Here is a 22,090-nt window from a genome sequence, read left to right on the forward strand (position 1 = left end):
TCGAGTCAATGAACGCCGGCCACAGACTGTCCCGAATCAATATATTATTATTTGACTACTTTATTTATGAGGCTGAGAATGGCATTTGTTGTGGAACTGTTCTTAACAAATCCGTACTGGTTCCCAACTAATATATTGTGTTTCTCTAGGAAATCGCACAGCCTGCTTTCTCAAAAACCTTCGAGAACGTCGAAACTAGCCTTACAGGCCTGTAGTTATGGCAATAACTTATATCTCCGCTCTTAAAGATTGGCCTTACCAAAGACAATTTTAGCTGGCTAGGAAACTTTCCCTCAGCAAACGAGCTTTTTATTATGTGACATAACGGTGTTGCAATTAAGTCTGAGATTGACTTAGTCAGTTTTGGTGATATTCCACCTACTCCGGCAGACCTTTTACTCATAAGTCTTTGTATTATTTTTATTATTTCATCTGAACTAATTGGTCTTAGAAAAAAAGAGCTTGTATCATCATCTTCAATGAGATGTTTGGCCAAATTTTACATTTCAGGTTTTTTGGTATCTCCTCGATGACGATACAGACGTGGTTTTTGTATCCTTTCGCCAAATTTACGGATTGACTTATGTATTATTGTTCACTAACATTTGCAATTTACTCTTAACCCATCGGGTTGTCCAAATATCTTCGTTTTCTGACGTATAATGTTCTCTAAACTAATATTTTTTTCAAGTAACTTGGTAAACATATTTTATTATTTTGACGGGGGTTTTTTATAAAAGATCGTTGCCTTTGCTTTTAATAAATACTTTCTAATAAAATGGTAAAAACTAATTAGTATAAACTCCTAAACATTAAAATACACAATGTTATAAATTGAAACTGCGCTACTGAAGTATACTCGTACTTTCCTCTCAAAATACAGATAATGTTTGTTTAGGACCCATGTTAAAATTGTTCAGTTCATGGTTCCCAAAATACTGTATGTATATGTTGTGTGAACATATGGCTGACAAAAATGTTTTCTGTTATCAGCTTTTATATCGTATATAAATGAGTTACTATTGATTGTGTAAATCAGCTGGCGGGACTAGATCTTGTGTTCGGTGGACAAGGTGCTGACGTGTCAACTAAAAAAGTCCAAATCGATTTATTTGGATCAAGTAGGAGAAACGTCGTTATAACTTTAATCTATGGTTCGCAGTTAATTGAAATGCATATGCCCCTCAGTGATAAGGCAAGGTCTGAGGCACCACGGAGTAAGAGGGTGTAACAACCCCCTTACATATAATAAATAAATGTGTCAGATATGTAAAGGCTAAGCGGTTTTGGGTGTTTCTTAGAGTAATAGTTAGCAGGAAGATTTTATGGGTACAGTACGGCATGTGTGCAAGTCATGAGAGTTGATAATTTTTGATAAAAATGTCTGCTTGCCAAAGGTTTAAAGATTAATTAAAATAACTGTTAAACCGGCAGTTTTGTTTATTTTCATGTATATGTTAAAGATGGCAAGATAATGTTTTTAAACGAAATTCTGCTTCTACAATGTGGGGGGAAAGACATTTTGTTTACATACGTGCGTAAGTTAGCCGAATTGTAATTAAAGACCAAGAGCCTAAACAGGAGTGTAGGCCTAGGATAAATGGCTGCATAATTAATTTTTGTTTCTTACTAATTGTATTAAAATATAATTTAATTTAACATAATATATCTAACTGAACCATGTAACAAAATGTTGTAAATTGTTTATCTTTATAAACTAGCTCCAAAAGTGTTTTCTCTCTGGTTAAGCTATAACAAAAATAGCTAGTGATGTTTTCAACTAGGCTACTAGGCCCGTTTTGGTTGTTGGAAAAAAAGATTGATCGGTCAGATATTACTCCACCAACCAATAATAATTTCAAGATAAAATTATTGGAGTATCTTTGCGTTTCAATGAATTTAATATCCATGAAGAGGTATTCATTTTAATAAAGTGTACATTGAAATACGGTAATAAGTACAAAATAAAAAAAACTGTGTTAATTTTTAAAATCTATACTATTTTCTTAGTTTGAAATCTAGGAACTTAATAAATGTAATGAAGGAAAAATGTGCAACCATTGTCCTCGATTCCAGCTGATATGTTTTGCCCTTGGGGTGACATAACAACTTAAACCCCCCCCCCATCGCATGTACTTTATTGACAACTATTTATGATAAAGTAGGTCGAAAAGTATATTTTGTATTTTTTGTATAGACGAAAACTAAAAAGAGAACAATTGAGCTACTCAGGTGTAAGTGAACGGCCGTGTGTTTCGACCATCGAAGTTTCGATGGTTTCGACACCTACTGTCGGGGAAAAAAGTTTAGACACTCGAGTTTGGAGCTGTACAGAAAAGTAACCAAACTAACTTAGAATAACACGTAGTATATATAAATTTTCGTTGTTTTATTCTACGTATTCCTGTGAAAACAAAATTTGTTTAGCTCGTTAAGGAAGGTTTTATGACAATTGGAAGGTAAAAACTCCCTGTTTTTAGAGTATCAAAACCATCTTATGACTTTGAAAATTCGCACAATGTAAACTAAACGTTAGAACTTTATCAAACTTTAATACAATACTAGTGTACATGTTGCTCGAATTCGAGCAATTGCAAAGTATTACAGGAGTTATTTTAAAACGAATAACAGTCATATTTACCATTAATTTAAAAGAGTCAACTCAAAGATTACCGGTGTGTAGCTCAGACCATTTTTATCTTCGTTATTGATAAACCTAAAGCATTCCTGTCGGTTTTCTCCTTCTCAAAATGCCTCGCTGTACATGCAACACAGGTCATTGATAGAGGGCCAATATAGAACGAAAAGTCGTTTTGGGGTAGTGTTAGGGTGCATTTGTAACCTAATAGTTGAGATTGTCCAGGGTCAGGTGCTGACTGTGATGAGTTAAGCATATTACGCGCCACGGTTCTGTAGCTGCGGTCGTTATCACGATTACGCCTCCTGTCTATGTTTCGTTGTCGTCACGTCGGAGGCATTTAAAAGAAAAAAAAACAACCAATAAACAAATTATAGCTACACAAAACAACGATAAATGCACAAATTTAAGTTACAGTCATACTAACACGATCCTTCATAGCGACACAAAACAACGATAAATACACAACTTTAAGATACAACCATACTAACACGATCCGTCTTGGGGGTTATGTTTACATAAACTCAATTAGTAAATAAATGTATTCAATGCGTTTCATTGAATTGAAAAATAACAGCAATTAAATTATACAGCTGATCAAAATGTAAACAATTATGTTCTCCATAAGGATTACATGGGAACTTTCAAAGCCACTGGGGCAGAGCCCAAGGGACTTTTCAAAAATGTAAGGCCAGTTTGCAAATCTACGCGACACGCTCTTTCCAATGAGACGTCAATGGATAAAATATGTTAAGGAATGGCGGAGGAGTTCAACCGACAAAGTTTCATGCAGCGTATTAATTATATAGATAGACACATATATAATTAATTAATTTGTGTAGTTTCAAAATTTTTACTACTTGTATTAAAGTTTGATAAAGTTCTGGCGTTTAGTTTACATTGTGTCCTCCCATTAGCTAGGACCGCGGCCTCTGTATACAGGGTGTTTCCAAATCGCCTGGAAATATTTTATGGACTTGTTCCATGGGCTAAAACAATCATAAAATGCCATATAAGTATGGGTGTAAAATGGCTAGATATCTGTCTGTCAGCCTGTTTGTGATTTTTTTTAAATTATTTCATATCTTGGGCATTTTTCAAGATAGAAATTTCAAAATTGGTATAAATGTGTAGTTAGAATATCTCAAGCCTTTTCAATATGGTGGACATTTAAAATCTTTAATACCAACTGTCATGAAAACCGTAAATATAAAGAAAATTTTTTGTATGACCACAAAAATAGAGAATTTAAACTCTCCAACTTTTTAATCATAAAATAAATTTTCTTAATATTTACGGGTTTCATGAAATTTGGCATTACAGATTTTATATGGTCTGCCATATTGAAATGGCTTGAGATATTGAGCAATTTTTAAAGCTCATTTTACCCTCTAGCTAAACTATACTAATTTTGAAATTTCTATCCTGAAATATGACCAAGATATAAAATAACTTTAAATGATCACAAACAGGCTGACAGACAGAAATCTAGGCATTTTAGACCCATACTTATATGGCATTTTATGTTTAACTTAGCCCAAAGAACAAGTCCATAAAATATGTCCAGGCGATTTGGAAACACCCTGTATATACTGCCACGCCACCACAAGATTCCGAAAAGAACTTATGAAACCGTCACTTACATTACACCCTACGATAAATACATCTAAATATTACAGTGTATGTTTTTTATCCTCAACTCCAACCACAGAGACGCCTTTAAGATGGTATGTTTCCTGTCTGTAACTAAACCAAACTACCTACAGAGCAAGTTCATAAATCCAAGTAGATGTCTAATAATCTAAACAACTACTTGGATCCATTACTTGGAACCATGCGAATAAGTGGTTGTATAAACAAATACTGATTCACAGTTGGTTTTCAAAAACACTTTACAAAAAGTGAATTTATCCCTTTCAGATCATTTGGAAATATTAGACACGACCCGTGTAAGAATGAGACGTATTAGCACATTGTTAGTGGTAATATTTTTGTCTGTGATAAAGAATATTTTTCTTTCGTCTTCGTATTCGGTATTAGAAACGGGTTAAAGTTATTTTTCAGAGAATCACCTGTAACTCAGGGCAAGCAGGTGTGAGATTGTAACTTTTTTCTTACTGTTATCTAACGCACATGGCTACATTTTTTAAGTGAATCTCGTAGAAGACTACTCGAGGGCTTAAAGTTATTAACATTCGTTTATTCCTCATCTCGTTATGTTGGTTAAATTGGTGTTCCCTACAAAAATATAAAAATTTAGAATGTTAGCTTTATAATCAGTGACCATAAGAGGCTTGACAAGCATTGTACCATATGATTTACAATACTTAATCGTTGGGGCAAAATATCCAATTCCATGACCCTTTTCGCTTTTTTGCTACTTTTTGCGACTGCGGTGGCGTAGACCTTGTGAGATCCCTATGAACATTTCTTATCAAACTCGGTAAAAAGTAATTGGTTATGTGACGTTTTCAGATAAAATATGATCAATTACTTATCAATTATTGGTCAAGTTTGATAAAATTCTGTGTAATATATTCATCAAACTAAATCGGTAATTAATTAATAAACTCTGATCGACGTGATTTAGGCTACATGTAATTAATCAATGTAGGCATAATCTATATTTTTCATAATTTACAAACTTGATTTCTCTTTCAAATGTTTACAAAATTTCAAAACTGAACGCTGATTTGTTTATATAGGTACCAACAACTCTTGTTTACTAGTTAGCTGTACTAATTATGAAGCAAAACGAATTACTTAAATTATTTATTTTATAATTCGTCCAACAACAAATTTTTAATCTCATTAATCTAATCATTCATTTAGATGAATAATTAGTATTTAAATAATTAGTTATTTAAATTAAATCACTTTGGTGTTTGAAAAAATATCTTTAGATGATAAATAACTCTTCAGCAGCTGTTTGAAATTATCCAAGATGGCCGTTAGCCTCCAAGGACTCTTAAAGGTAATAGTGATCAATTGAAATTTTCCAATTCGATAAAAACGATCTAAAATCTAATTCTTTGTCGAATGTCTAACTATAATATTGTACTGTATATCTAACTGAATATCTAACTATATATTGTACTGACCAAGTTTCAAGTAAACTTAACCTAATTGTTAATTTTCAATAGAAGGAGGGAGCTATTATTTCCTATACACTGTTGTCCAGTGTTAAACAGTCAACATTGATCACCTAATTACCAATTAACTGTTTTTACACGTGTGTGTGTATTGTGTATTGTTGCGGGATGCGACAGTGGACAATGATGCGACGACGGTGCAACACAACACAATAGTCTCATATCTCATATCGAGCGCATGTTGGGAGAGTATCGACCGTCCCCACTACCACCCCCTGTCCCCGCCACCCCACCATCCCACCATCCCACTACCCTCAGATCTTACCTCACCACAACACGTCACAGCTCACACGTGGGATGGCTCTAGACTGGAGGCGCCGGCTGTTCGGAGAGCGGCTGGTGCGTCCTTCCACCGACCCCTCGGACCCCCTCGAGCTCGTCCCCGTGGACGTCCTAGCCCCAGACAAACCTCTGGAGGACAACCCCGTCGTCGGAGTGTTCTTCCGCGTCCTCTCCGACAGCTCCAAAGCCGAGGACTCCACCCGCAGGCTGGTAGATCTGTACTCCGCGGTCCGAGGGAGGTTGGAGGTCGTCCAGGTGTTCATGCCCCCCTGGGTGGGGTTCCGCCAGGACGAAGACAACGAGAGTGTAGCCCGTCTGTTCCGACAGTCCTACCACGGTGTGCCTTGGTACACCATGCCTATAGAGGACGAAGTTAAATGGGTAAGTTGTGTTTTTGGTAAATTCTAATAAAAACTGCTAACAAATACTATAATATCAACTTGGTTTCGTAATGAAACAAACAAGTATTGAAGACGCAAATCGAAACTTAGATATTGTTTACAGTTACCATGTAATCTGTCTATTATTATGTTTTTATTTGAATGGTCCTTATTCTTGTGTGACAGTCGATGACATATTTATTTTCTGTAAGAATTAGTATTAAAGTGGTTTATCTTTTTGAATATTTATTTGCCTTCATCAATCAACTATACGATCAAACCAGTTATTAATAGGCTAATCTCTACATGTTGGTCCTTCAACCCGGATAAACACATAGTTGTGATAACAAATTACTAGGAAACTTTAACCGGAAATAGACTGATTAACTAGAATTAGGTTTATACTCAATGCTAGAAGTCTTAACAGTCCTGGTGTACCAGTGAATCAGAACGTCATTCATTAAAACAATAAAATGTTTCTTTAAAATCAAATTTAATGTCACTAAATTCCGACGTGACCAACAATGAAAACATCAACACACAAGGTTTGACAGCTGTGGTTTAGGTTATGTTCACGGTTCATACAGTTCATTGTTTATTAACGACCCACCGGGGCTGAACTAATATCCGTAACATGCTTGTGGCCCTCGATTGAACAAAGCGTTTTGTGTTTTGGTGTGCATGTGGTGGAATGGCTAGCGCTTAGTTCTGCGCCATAATGTGTTTGATCGCAGACATTCATTATCATGCAGACCATTACGTTTCACACTCAGGAGCTTAATCTTGCGTTAAATGAATAATCCTGCCTCGACTCTTAAAACTGTAGCTGCTAAGTACGTATATTTGCATGCGCGACACGGTTCCCTAATTTTTGTTGACTCTTAAGTTATATTTTTAAAAATCTAAAATGATGAAACAATAACTACAATTTATTACTACGCCCGTTTTAATTGTGTATTCCAATTTTTGTATTGTAACAATGAGGTTCGCTCTCATCTATACAAAACTTTGCCTATGAACATCAGGTTTGTTTTATGTCAGCGATAAGAAAAACTGCGAGAAAAATAAAATAAAAACTATGTTAGTGGACATTTTATTAAACTCTCAATAGGTTTTAGCATTGACTATATATAGTCAATGGTTTTAGCCAAGTACTCTTATAAAGTTGAACATTTTTTTACCACGATAACTAAAATTTTAAGTTTTATTTGATTTATAACAAAAAACTGATTAAGTAGTTACTTAATATTGATGTTTGTCTTTTGTTCATTTATTTTACTTAAAAGGTTGACGCAAAAGAAACCTTTGTATGTAAATCATGTATTACATACTAAACACCTTTCACAAAGTTGCAATGGTACAACTAAATAATCTAATGCTACTCAAGTTTTACGAGCAATAAAGTTTGGTACTATCACATCGTTGTGAAGTCGCATATGAACAAAACCAAGTACAATATCAATTAAGCCAATGTAATTATTGTTGGACATGGGCGTATGTATATACATCCATTACTGTTCTAATACATGTTTGACTAAAAATTCAATAAAACTAGTATTCAATGTCTTTTGGTCTACAGGTTTTCTAAGAGAAATACTTTTGGTGTACCAGGCTACATATCATGAGGAGTACAGTATTTGTAAAACAAAAGCAGGAGTGTAGTATAAGAGCTTCGCTTCGCTCCGCTCAATAATAACAATACTATCTTAGGTTATCGTTATATCACTAGACACAATATTTACAATCACATGTGTTTTCATGAGGACGAAATCCAGTTGTGTCAATATTGCTAATTATGTACTCTAATGTTTGAAGGACTACAACGCCTGATGAACAATACACCCGCACCCTAGCAATTCCCTCCCTCTCCTGTCGCACCCCAGGCCATTCATTACTGTCATAGATAGCGGGGGAGGTGACTGTGACTAAACCGACGCCTGATGCCGAACCGAGCTGGAAAATAAGCGAAAGGTGTTAGAAAATATCAGAAACTTTCAGAAATGTGGTGGTTTTTCATGTGTTGGAGGAAAATGTGTTTGGAAAATGTTGTAGGCCCTACATTTAAGATATGAAACTACTTCAGTTTTACAAAGTTTTTTTGTGGTTGACTCTGTTTGCAGATATTTATTTTGAAAATTAAAGCTTTTAAAGAAGCCTTCTAAGTATTAAAGCTGTTAAAGGTACAACAAACATTCCTTCGAGGGTACACTATATAAAATGTCATAGACATTCAAGACTTTGAACAAATTGTATGTTAGCTTATTATAATTTCACTAAGTTATCTGAGATTGATTCAATTTCCAGATTTTTCAGCTCTTTAAAGTTATTAAAGCTGTGAATCTGTACAGCCTTCTAAATAATATTAGCTATTCAAAACTCTTCAAGGGTACAGAGAAATGTTATATAGATTCAATTCTTAGAAAAATTTTTTGTTAGCTATTTACATATTTGATTTAGTTTTCTGTGATTATTTTAATTTTCTAAATTGTCTATTGACTATGATTGCAATAGCTATTGCAACCTCCTGAGTATTATAGCTGTTTAAACACCTTCAAAGGTTCCGTAAATAAAAACATCATAAATTTATACCATAAAAAAATTTAACTGCTATTTTTAATTTGATTACGTTATCCATGATGCCATAGATTTTCGGATATCTCTTTTGAAAACTATTGCAGCCTGAGTGGCATGGCTAATTTTCCCTTCAAAGAGTACATGGAAGATGTATACATTGAAGCCGCCCTGTTGTTAGTTTAATATAATCTATTTATCATTTGATTACGTTCTCTGGGTTTGATTCGATTGTCGAAACATGTCTCTTAAACATTATTCCAGCTGGCAGTGCTGCTCTCTACATATAAACTATACTCATTTTATACGCAAGCAGATTTTTGGTGACAATTACTCCTCCGAAACTACTAAACCGATTGTCATGTTTTTGGTGTCATTGGAAAGAGTGTAACGTTAAGTTGTGCAGGAAACTTTCTTTTTAGGGAAATAATGAGATAGTGAGGCCCTGGCCTGGAACCCTTTAAAGTTTCGAAATTCTCCATAAGATTAACATTGGAAACAAAAATTGTTATGAAACTCCAGCTGTTGTCAGAAATCAAAAGTGAGAAGAAGAGCATATGAGTAGATATAATATAGCAATATGACCCCACTTTCGGCGTTTTAGAGGCACTTTTAGGGCACTTTTTATAGGGGAAAAATGAGGAAAAAATGGAAGAGCTTTTTTTGGCCACTTTTTTTAAAGACCCAGCTCTCGACCTATACACCCCTATATAAATTTTCTACTTTTTTAATACTAAAAATTACGTCTGGAAATGGTGAGCTTTTTTTGGCCACTTTTTTAAAGACCAGCTATATTTAGATCTCGTCCAATACAAGCCCATACAAATGTTCAAACTCCATTAAAATTTCAAATCCACATCCATTCCCATGTATATTTTCAAAATCATGTTAGGTTTGTGCGCGAACTCGGGCACGCTTAAGGCTATGCGTAAACTATGCCCGACTCAAATGAATGACTGTGAGTGTAACCTAATGACCCCAATCAAAACCAATTGTCAACATTCTCTGCCTGTCTGGCGCCAGTCTGTCTGGGGCAGGTTTAGACAATTACCAAATATGTTTGATTGATTGACCTCAATTATTCAATTGTTCAATTTCAGTTTGTTCAATTTCCATTGTTCTAAATTAATTTAGACAATTTTGTGGTATATAAGGGGGGGCATTCTACGGAATCATCACTCACTCTTCCACCTGGATCTTCTTGCTATGGTAAGTCTTTGACATCTAAGCTAGACTATTGTAATATGTTGTCGCGTGTCGGGTCATGGGATCAATTGGTGACGTAATTGATGTTTGTACTCATACTCTGTATTTCTTTTAACTTAGAAGTGTAGCTAATTTCCCGAGTCCATTTTTAAAAAACTTAGCCGAATTGAGTCACTAAGGAACTTGTAAAAAATGTATATAAGTATATTTTTAAACACTTAGAGTATTTTGAACAGTCACCAAGGAACTTAAAATGTATATAAATCTATTTTTAAACACTTAGAGTATTTTGAACAGTCACTAAGGAACTTAAAATGTATATAAGTCTATTTTAAAAAACTTAGCCAAATTCACTCATGAGGGGGACTTTGAGTCAAAAGTTTGCACAAGTTATTATTTAAAAACTTAGCCGAATTATACTCACGGGGGGAACTTTGAGTCAAACGTTTGCACAAGTTATTATTTAAAAACTTAGCCAAACTTCACGCACCAGGGGACTTTGAATCAAAATGTGTACAAGTTATTATTTAAAAACTTAGCCGAATTATACTCACGGGGGAACTTTGAGTCAAACGTTTGCACAAGTTATTATTTAAAAACTTAGCCAAACTTCACGCACCAGGGGACTTTGAGTCAAAATGTGCACAAGTTATTATTTAAAAACTTAGCCGAATTATACTCACTATATAATTTTGTCGAGTTCCTTTTAACATAGGTAACATAGTCTTCTCTATAACTAACACTCACTCTGTATATATGTAGACTCAGCAATCTGAATTGCTAAAAAGTATTTTTATTTAAGATTTTGGATTTAGTTTTGATTTAGAAAATTACAATTGCCAAATCTTATTGTATGAAATTGTTTTGAATATTAAAATTTAAAATTCTGATTTAAATTATTATTTCCCATTAATTGAAATTCTTTAAAATGTAATTTCCACCATATAGAAGATGCTAACTTTGTTTTTTAGTTACATGTCAACTGTGTGCTGCTTCTCTATCCAAAAAAAGTAACTTATTTTGTTATTACTATTTTTAAGTGAGTCAAAAATATATACAAGTTATTTTTTAAAAACTTAGCTGGATTCAACCCACCGGGGGACTTCAAATCAAAAGTGTGTACACGTTATTTTGTAAAAACTTAGCCAAATTCACTCACGGGGGGACTTTGAGTCAATAGTGTGCACAAGTTATTATTTTAAAACTTAGCCGAATTCACTCACGGGGGGACTTTGAGTCAATAGTGTGTACATGTTATTTTGTAAAAACTTAGCCAAATTCACTCACGGGGGGACTTTGAGTCAATAGTGTGCACAAGTTATTATTTTAAAACTTAGCCGAATTCACTCACGGGGGGACTTTGAGTCAATAGTGTGCACAAGTTATTATTTAAAAACTTAGCCAAATTCACTCACGGGGGGACTTTGAGTCAATAGTGTGCACAAGTTATTATTTAAAAACTTAGCCAAATTCACTCACGGGGGGACTTTGAGTCAATAGTGTGCACAAGTTATTATTTAAAAACTTAGCCAAATTCACTCACGGGGGGACTTTGAGTCAATAGTGTGCACAAGTTATTATTTTAAAACTTAGCCGAATTATACTCACTATATAATTTTGTCAAGTCCATTTTAACATAGATAACACTCACTCTGTATATATGTAGACTCAGCAATCTGAATTGCTAAAAAGTATTTTTATTTAAGATTTTGGATTTAGTTTTGATTTAGAAAATTACAATTGCCAAATCTTATTGTATGAAATTGTTTTGAATATTAAAATATAAAATTCTGATTCAAATTATTATTTCTCATTAATTGAAATTGTCAAAATGTAATTTCTACTATATAGAAGATGCCAACCTATTTTTTAATTACATATATAAAAATGAAGACTACATGTCAACATTGTTTTGCATCGCTCTCCAAAAAAAGCAACCTTATTCGCCACTACAAGGTAATACATAAAATGAAGGTGAAACTGTGCAAAGTTTGTGATATAATCTGTGATAGTAACATGGCTCTAAAATCTCATATATTACAAAGTCACAAGACTTGTAATTTCTGTAAAAGAAATGTTGTTGGTCATTTTAAAAGACACGTAAATTCTTGTAACAAATGTCCATATACAATGATTAAATTTGTCGGTGAATCGATTAAAACTGAACTTAAAAGTACTCTTCAGTCTTGTCCTCTACCGATAAAATGGACTTTAGTAAGGAGAATTAAATTTATAAAATATACAATAGATCAAAATGGAAAATTAGTTAATGAGAAAGAATGTATTGCAGATTTCAGAAGCCTTACTATATTAACCATTGAGAAGAGAGATTTAAAGCCTAAAATTGAAAATGCTCTTTTAAAGATTGACGCTTCCATACACAAATATCAAGCCGAGGGTAGTGGATGGATATATGACCACACTAAATATTGGCAGTTGCACGTTTACAAGTATAAGCCCCTAACTCCAAAGTCATATATTCCCACACCAAAAAGTATTCAATTGACAAAAGCAGTTTTAAATATAAAGAATGTTGATAATAAATGCTTCCTTTGGTCAATTTTAGCAGCTTTATATCCAAGGAATGCTAAACATGCTAATAGAGTCTCTAACTATGCACCCTACGTAGGTAAGTTGAACATGACAAATATAAAATATCCCGTAAAAATATCTGACATAGATCAATTTGAAAGAAAGAATAATATAAGTGTTAATGTATTTGGAGTTGAAGACCAAAAATTTATATATCCATTAAGAAGAACCAAACTAAATAGTATTACTCATATAGATCTATTATTATTACAACAAGGTCGTAAATCACATTACTGTTTAATTCGTGATTTTAATAGGTTAATGCTACGATCTACAAAATATGACCATAAGAAGTATTTTTGCAAGTTTTGTTTACAACATTTTTACACTAAAGATAAATTAGAACATCATATAACATATTGTAAAAACTTTGATGCCCAACGAGTGGAAATGTCTAAACAAGATACATTACAATTTAAAAATTATAAATATCAACTTAAAGCCCCATTTGTGATTTATGCAGATTTTGAATGTTTTATAAACTCCAATATACATATTCCATCGGGATTTGCATTTGTCGTAGTAAAAGATTCTAAGATTATTTCTGAAGAGTTATATAGTGGTGCAAATGTTATGGATGTGTTTTTCGAAAGATTATTTGAGACTTATGATTTTATTAAAAGTCAAATGGCGATATATATTCCCCTTGTAATGACTCCTGAGCAAGAGGCATCTTTCCAAAACTCAACGCATTGTCATATTTGTGAAAAGCCCCTATATTTTGATAGGGCGAGAGATCATTGTCATTCATCTGGCCAATACCGTGGAGCTTCCCACAATGATTGTAATTTAAACTATAAAGTAACAAATAAAATCCCAGTATTCTTCCATAACTTGAAAAATTATGATGGGCATTTAATAATGCAACACTTGGGAAAATATAATCGTAAATTAGATTGTATAGCCAAGGATATGGAAAAATATATATCATTCTCTGTTGATGATTTAGTATTTTTAGATTCATACAACTTTCTGTCCCTTCCATTATATAAATTGGCTTCCAATTTGAACACATTTAGACTCATACAAAATCCACTACTACAACGTAAAGGTGTATATCCCTATGAATATATGACGGGACCAGATAAGTTCGCAGAGTCTCTACCCCCAATTGAAACATTTTACAGTTCTATAACTAAAGAACATATCTCTCCCAATGAATATGAACATGCTAAAAATGTCTGGACCCATTTTAATATCAAGAATTTACAAGAATATCATGATTTATATCTTAAAACAGATGTATTGCTACTGGCTGATGTGTTTGAGACATTTAGGGACTTGTGTTTAAAGGATTATAAACTTGACCCCGTACATATGTATTCACTTCCAGGACTAACATGGGAAGCCTGTCTTAGAATGACTGGTATAAAATTACAATTATTTCAAGATATTGACATGCATTTGTTCATAGAAAGTGCAATCAGAGGAGGAGTCAGTATGATTTCTACACGTTACGCTAAAGCCAATAATAGATATATGGGCGAACATTATGATCCCAATCAAGAAAGTGTGTATTTAATATATTTAGATTGTAACTCGCTATACTCTACAGCTATGTGTGAGACACTACCCATTGGTGGATTTCGTTGGACGAATGAGATAGACTACAAAAACAATCAAAATGATGAGTTTGGATATATTTTAGAAGTTGATTTAAAATATGATAAAAGCTTACATGATTTACATAATGACTATCCATTGGCACCTGAGAAAATGAATGGCAAATTAATACCTAATTTAAATGACAAAACTAAATATATTTTACATTATAAAGCATTACAAAAATATGAGGAATTGGGTTTGATTGCTACAAAATACCACAGAATTTTAAAATTTAGACAGTCTAAATGGCTTGCGCCCTATATTAATTTTAATATTGAAAAACGAAAATGGGCTAAAAATGATTTTGAAAAAGACTTTTACAAATTGCTAAATAATAGTCTCTTTGGTCGAACAATCATGAATCAACGAAAGTTTCGTGATATATATCTCAAGGATGAGTCACTATTAACAAAATATGTCAATAATCCAAGGTTTGACTGTAGCAAAAAGTTCGATAACAATTTACATGCTATACATTTAAATAAATTAGTTGTAAAGTTTAATAAGCCGATATATTTGGGAATGACCATTTTGGATATTAGTAAAGTAATAATGTATGATTTCCACTATAATTATATGTCAAAATTTAAGAACAAAAGATTTCTTATGACAGATACAGATTCTTTAATGTATTCTATAGTTACAGAGGACTTTTACAAGGAAATAGAATGTGACTTGCACTATTTTGATACCTCTGGATATAGTAAAGACCATTTCTTATACTCTGATAAAAATAAAAAAGTCACTGGAAAGTTTAAAGACGAATTAGATGGTCATATTATGTATGAATATTGTGGTTTAAGACCAAAGTTATATTCTTATATTTCTCTAAAATGGTTATATGAAGAAGACAAGCAAGCTTTAGAGGTGAAGAAAGCTAAAGGAGCTGATGGTGCTACAGTTAAACATCTCCTTAGACATCAACATTATTTATACTGTCTTGCAACTGGGCAAGACTACTATGAGAATGTGACAAGAATTAAATCTACAAATCATCACCTTCAAACCTTGACCATGAATAAGAAAGTACTATCATTTGACGATGACAAGAGGTTTATTCTAGAAGATGGTATCAATACTCTTGCACTTGGTCATTATAAAATTGATCAAACATAAATCTATATTTGCCATTATTCTTTAACCTTTCTTTGTCTATTACGAAAAAGCCATATTTAGTTTTATCCCAACATTGGTGGCAGAGATTTTTAAATTGGTTAAATGAAAAATCATTACCAACATGATTGTTATATACATGTTTTAAATTCAAGTCATCTTGTTTGAATAATATAAGGAAATTTACATTATCACGTAAATGTTTGTGTACTTTGCTGTAAGATTGACACAAGTAAAAACTGTTAATATTTTTATGTCGACCCATTGAGAAAAATTGTGTAATATTTGGACTATTTATATCATCAAATACAACAACGGACTGTGATTTTACATCATTTGGCGTGATTTCACAGTCAGTAAACGTGTGTAATTTCACTTCGTCACACAAACTAAATATTTCAATTATTTTTTTATATTTTTCTTGTTCTAAAGATTTTGATATTAAATATAAGTTTGTAAATTTTAATCCTTCCTTTCTTACAATTAAGTTATAAATTACAACCGTCTTCCCACTTCCACTTGGACCACAAATAACACATCGAATATTGGTAGGAAATAGACCCAACTTCTTTGGTATATTTTCCTTAGTATGTACTATTTTAAATTTGTGTTTTTGTTGAATAAAAGACATTTTTTATATAATAAAAATGGTAAAAAATAATAAGAAAACATGTAAAAAGGGCAAAGGTTTATTCCTAAAGCCTTATAGGGGTCGAGGGTTATTGAATACTCTTATAAATAACCTTCCATTTCCACTTCACATACCATCATATCGGTACTGTGGACCTGGAACGAATATACGTGAGAATTTAGCTAAAAATGTACCTCCAAAAAATAAACTAGACTCTTATTGTAAAGAGCATGACATATTCTACATGAACAATCCCGATACCGCTGCTCGGAACAAAGCAGACATGAGATTAGCAGACTTAGCTTGGACTAGAGTAACGGCCAAGGATGCAAATCTTGCTGAAAGAGCAGCTGCTTATGCCGTGACAAATTTGATGAAGGCAAAAGCAAAGATGGGAATGGGATTAAAATTTAATAAAAAATATGGACAACTACCAGCTGTTAGAGGCCGCAAAAGACGTGCCTCACTTCAGGGGGGTGTACCTAAAAAACGAGCTAAAAAATCTAACACCAAGAGTAAAAGAGTGCGGAATAGTTAATTTAGACAGTTCATCTGGCACACATTGGACAGCTTATCGTAAAAATAAAGATATTGTAATTTATTTTGACCCATTTGGAATCCAACCTCCAAAAGAAGTAATTAAATATTTTGAGGGATATAAAATATTCTATACAACCGATCAATTACAAGATTTAAATAGTTCTATTTGTGGAATTTTATGTTTATCATTCATAAAAAATATTTCTTTATAAAAATGGATTCATTTACCATAACATTTTCGGGTACAGAGCCAGAGCTAAAGTCAGTGTTCTTTCCTCCCATTGAATTAAATGATGATTATGTAATTGGATTAGTAGATTTTCAAAGTTATAATTCTATATTTAATGTTAAAAAACCACTAAATACTTTAACATATTACAAAGTAGAGAAAATAACATTACCAAAGGGAGAGATCTTAGTTGATGATTTAAACCAATTATTAAATGGTAAACTTAAAGTTATAATAGATAAAAATGGAGAAGCATTAATTAATACTAAATCCAAACTTTTATTTAAATGGCTTATTCCAAAATTAAATCAACTTAAAGGCAACAAATTAACCATTGGAGAAGGTGATGATGTTTTCTATTATGACCACAATGCTCCAGTTACAATAGAAATTTCTGAAGGAACATATGAGGTGGTTGAGCTTGCAAAGGAAATTCAAAAACAAATCCCAAACTTTTTCCTTACAGCTAATAATAAAACTATGAAAGCTACACTACTTTCTAGCCACGTGTTTGATTTTACAAAACCATGTTTAGGGTCTGTTTTATTGGGATTTAAAGGTGTTTCTACTCCTGGTGTTCAGTTTGAATCTACAAATAAAATAAACATTAATAATGTAAATGTGATTAGAGTAAAATGTAATATTGCAAACGGGTCCTATTTAAATGGAAACAAATCACACACCATACATAGCTTTTATCCAGAAGCTCCTCCTGGCTACAAAATTATTGAAGTTCCAAGAAATATTATATATTTTCCTGTAAATAAGAGAAGTTTAGATGTTGTCAGTATTACATTTGCCGATCAGCATGACAAGGCAATTGACTTTAACGGAGAAGAAACTACAATTACTTGTCATATAAAAAAGATATGAGAATTTATAAGAATTTATCTATAAGTGTACAAAATGCTAGGTTCCTAAAGTCAATAGGACTAAAGTTAAAATTTTCTATTAATAAAAATGGAAGATTTTCTAGACGTTACAGGGAAATCCCAATTCGACGATAGTGTGGTTAAAATTACAAATCACTCCTATGTTCCCCATAACACTTTGGCAATAAATAATTCTGATGAAATTCGAATATGTATTAATAATCAAGATTTGCTAACCCTCCCATGTAGGAGTTATCTGTATATTAAGGGAGGAATTGAAAATCATGATAAAGGTCATTTTATAAATAATGCATTTGCATTCTTATTTGATGAAATTAGATATGAAGTCGCAGGTAAAGAAATAGACATTGTAAGAAACCCAGGAATTTCTAGTCTTATGAAAATATTGAGCTCTTACAATAAAACAACTAAATTGTCAAATGTGGCATTTGATTCTGACACGAATTTAAAAGAGTTCCATAAAGGTGGCAAGTTTAGTACTTGTTTGCCATTAGAACTGTTAATGGGTGTATTTGAGGATTTTAATAAGGTATTAGTAAATGTCAAACAAGAATTGGTGTTGAAAAGATCCAAAAATGATTTGAATTGTATATTAACAACCACTAGTGCTCCAGCCAGTGGTACTGCTGATATGATTCCTAAAATTACACTTAACTCAATTCAATGGGTGATGCCACATGTAATACCATCAGATGGGGAGAAGTTACAATTACAAAAGATGTTACTGCAAAATAAAAATTTGCAAATTGCATTTAGAAGCTTAGAGTTGCATGAACTTCCATCATATCCCAATACTACAAGACATACATGGTCAGTAAAGACATCTTCAAGTTTGGAGAAGCCTAGGTATATTATATTTGGTTTCCAAACAGCTAGGGATAATAGTGCACGAAAAAGAACTGATGAATTTGATCACTGTAAGTTAAAAAATCTCAAAGTATTTCTAAACTCTGAATATTATCCTTATAGTGATTTAAATCTCGACTTTGAAAGTGGAGATGTCTCTAAAGCTTATGAGATGTTTATGAGGTTTAGAGAGACTTACTATAATACTATCCCAGATCCTATGATTAGTAGGGCTGAGTTTATGAAGAAATATCCACTAATTGTAATAGACTGTTCTAGACAGAACGAAACAGTGAAGGAAGGAATTGTTGATATTAAATTAGAGATTGAAACTGCAGAAAATGTACCAGCAAATACATCTGCATATTGTTTGATAATACATGATAAAGTGTTTGAGTACAATCCTTTGTCAAATGAGATAAATAAAATGTAAATAAAAGATGAAAAACATTCAACAAGAATTGGTTGACTCTGCAAATCAAATACGAGAGAAATATAGAGCTTTAAAACGTGGCAAGTTTCTAGAGGCTGAAGAGAGGTTTCAAACATTCCAACCTTTAATAGAGCCATTACAAGAATTAAAAAAAATTGCCAAAACAGAGAGGCCTCGAATGGAGATTCTCCCAATGACTCCATCTAGAATACCAATAATACCAAGATTGCAACCATTACAACAATCTACTCCACAGAAATTAGATTTTGGTCTTTTAGCATCAGACTATTTAGGAAATTACCTCAGTAAAAGTAGTATGACAGACACTACATATGGTATTAGACGAGAAGCAAATAAATTTTTTATTGGAAATAAGGAAGTTGACATTGCCAATGATGATGTTACAATTGCAAATAAAACCTACAAGGGGACAAAAGGTTTGTGGCAATTGTTAACTTTAAAAGAACCTGAGGATTATACTCCGGCTGATTTGCAAAACTATAAAGAAATTTTGGAAGCTACAAATGGACATTTAAAGAGTTACAAAGATGGTGCACCAATTTCAAGTAATAGACATACTAAATATCTTAATATAATTAAACCTCTTTTTAAATCTGTTGGTGAAGGTTTGAGACAAGTGACTGGTAATAAAATAGACTATATTTATTGGGATGATCCTAATGAGCTTGTAGATAGGTTAAGACTTCTTTGGCTAAGTCGCCAAGCCGGTAACTCAGGAGTGGATAATGAAATAGATTCCATTATTGAGGAATTAAGAGAAAGTGGAATTATTTATTAAATAAAAATATGTTTATAGATAAATTTTATCGTTTATATAATCCATATAATAAGCCTGCAGAACCCAGGGCTAGTAGTGAACCTACTTTAAATTTACAAGACGATAGTTGGAATGGTTTAAACCGTAAAATTGGTAATGTTAAAGATGGGGAGTTTGTAGATGATGTATCAACAAATGTATGTATGTATGTAATAAATGTATAATGTAATAAATGTATGTATGTATCAACTTTGGGACAGACATTAACTAGAAAAGGTGATGTCTTTTTACAAGGTAAAACTAAATATGAGTTTTTAGAATCTAAGAATAAAAATTGGAATGCTAAAAAACAGAAAATTACTAATGTGGGAAAGGGTGAAAGTTTAGATGATGTGCCCACTTTACAACAGACTTTAATACGAAAAAAAGATGGTACATTTGTACAAGACGATAATAATTATGAATTTTTAGAATCAGAGAATGGTATTTGGAATGCTAAGAAACAGAAAATTACTAATGTAGAAAAGGGTGAAAGTTTAGATGATGTGCCCACTTTACAACAGACTTTAATACGAAAAGAAGATGGTAAATTTGTACAAGACGATAATAATTATGAATTTTTAGAATCAGAGAATGGTGTTTGGAATGCAAAGAAACAGAAAATTAGTAATTTGATGGAAGGTACAGATAGTAAAGATGCTGTGAATGTTTCACAAGTTCCAAAAATGGAAGCAGGCTATTGGAGTTTTAATAGTAAAAGGTTAGTACGTGTCAAACCTGCCATTGATGACACTGACTGTGTTATAAAAGAACAGACTATAACTTTTGATAAAAAAGAAAAATGTTGGGATGCCAAAAAACAATTTATAAGAAATCTACCAGAGGGGGAACATTCGGATGATATTTGTCTAATGTCACAATCTATGCATTACGATGGATCAAAATTTGTATATGGAGAAAAAATTTTTAATTTGATGGAATATAATCCTGATTTATTAGTTGCTGACCCCACATCTTTGAGTGGATTTAAGTATATAGATAATAGACCATATATACCAGAAAACTATGTATTTAAAAGAATGGAAGATAATCTATTGATTGGGGCTAATGGTGATGTATTTAGAGTTACAGGAAAGGATGATGTTATAAAAAATGAATGAAATTGCATACGAACTTCATAAGCCTGCAAGAAAGAATTTCATTAGAAGGTCTTTTAAAGTATTGGGTATAAACGAAACCTTACAAATAGATTTAATTGATATGCAAAACTATGCTAGAGAAAATTCTGGCAATAAATATATTTTAACTTTAATAGATACATTTTCTAAAAAAGCTTATGCTGCTCCACTAAAGAATAAGACAGGGTTAGTGGTTACAGAAGCCATTAAAACCATTCTACCAAAGGGGGTTAAAAACATTCAATCTGACAATGGAAAAGAATTTTTTAATCAATATTTTAGCAAACTAATGAAAAAATTAAATATTAATCACTATCACACTTTTTCTACAACTAAGGCTTCAATTGTGGAGAGGTTTCAGAGAACTTTAAAGAATTGGTTATATAGGGAATTCAGTGCTCAGGGGAGTTATAAATGGTTGGATTTACTTCCAAAGTTAATTCGAAAATATAATAATAAGGTGCATAGATCTATAGGAATGAAGCCTAACCAAGTGAATGTTAAGAATAGTAAATATGTGCATGAGAGGTTGACTTCTAAAGTAGTACAAGTTAAAAAGCCAAGATATAAGGTAGGTGATAGCGTAAGGATTTCCAAGTATAAACATGTTTTTAGTAAAGGTTATACTCCAAATTGGACAGGGGAACTATTTACAATAGCAGAAGTTAAGAATACAAAGCCTGTGACTTATATCTTGAAAGATGAAAATGGCAATATAATCAGGGGAGGCTTCTATACAGAGGAGTTGTTAAAGACCAAGTATAAGGACATGTATTTGGTAGAGAAGGTAATTAGGAGAAAGGGTAATTCATTGTATGTCAAATGGCTTGGGTTCCCAAGTAGCCAGAACTCATGGATTTCCACTAAGGATGTCCAAGAGAGCACGTCATAAGCTGGGAGCATGCCCGAGTTCACGCACAAACCTAACATGATTTTGAAAATATACATGGGAATGGATGTGGATTTGAAATTTTAATGGAGTTTGAACATTTGTATGGGCTTGTATTGGACGAGATCTAAATA

The 22,090-nt window shown here is 32.6% G+C and overlaps 1 protein-coding gene across 1 annotated transcript in view; it reads left to right on the plus strand.

The window, feature by feature from the left end:
- The first annotated feature begins 6,099 nt into the window (after positions 1-6,099).
- Positions 6,100-22,090, plus strand: part of LOC128998760 (nucleoredoxin-like) — a 37,993-nt gene continuing 22,002 nt past the window's right edge. Inside the window, exon 1 of the mRNA XM_054425098.1 lies at positions 6,100-6,453. Coding sequence (XP_054281073.1) covers positions 6,334-6,453 — 120 coding nt within the window. The 5' untranslated portion in view covers positions 6,100-6,333. The remainder of the gene's footprint in view (positions 6,454-22,090) is intronic.

This window comes from Macrosteles quadrilineatus, unplaced genomic scaffold (genome assembly GCF_028750875.1).
Source record: "Macrosteles quadrilineatus isolate MER2022 unplaced genomic scaffold, UCM_ALF_1.0 Scaffold_7__1_contigs__length_78375512, whole genome shotgun sequence".
In the NCBI taxonomy this organism is placed as follows: Eukaryota; Metazoa; Arthropoda; class Insecta; order Hemiptera; family Cicadellidae; genus Macrosteles; species Macrosteles quadrilineatus.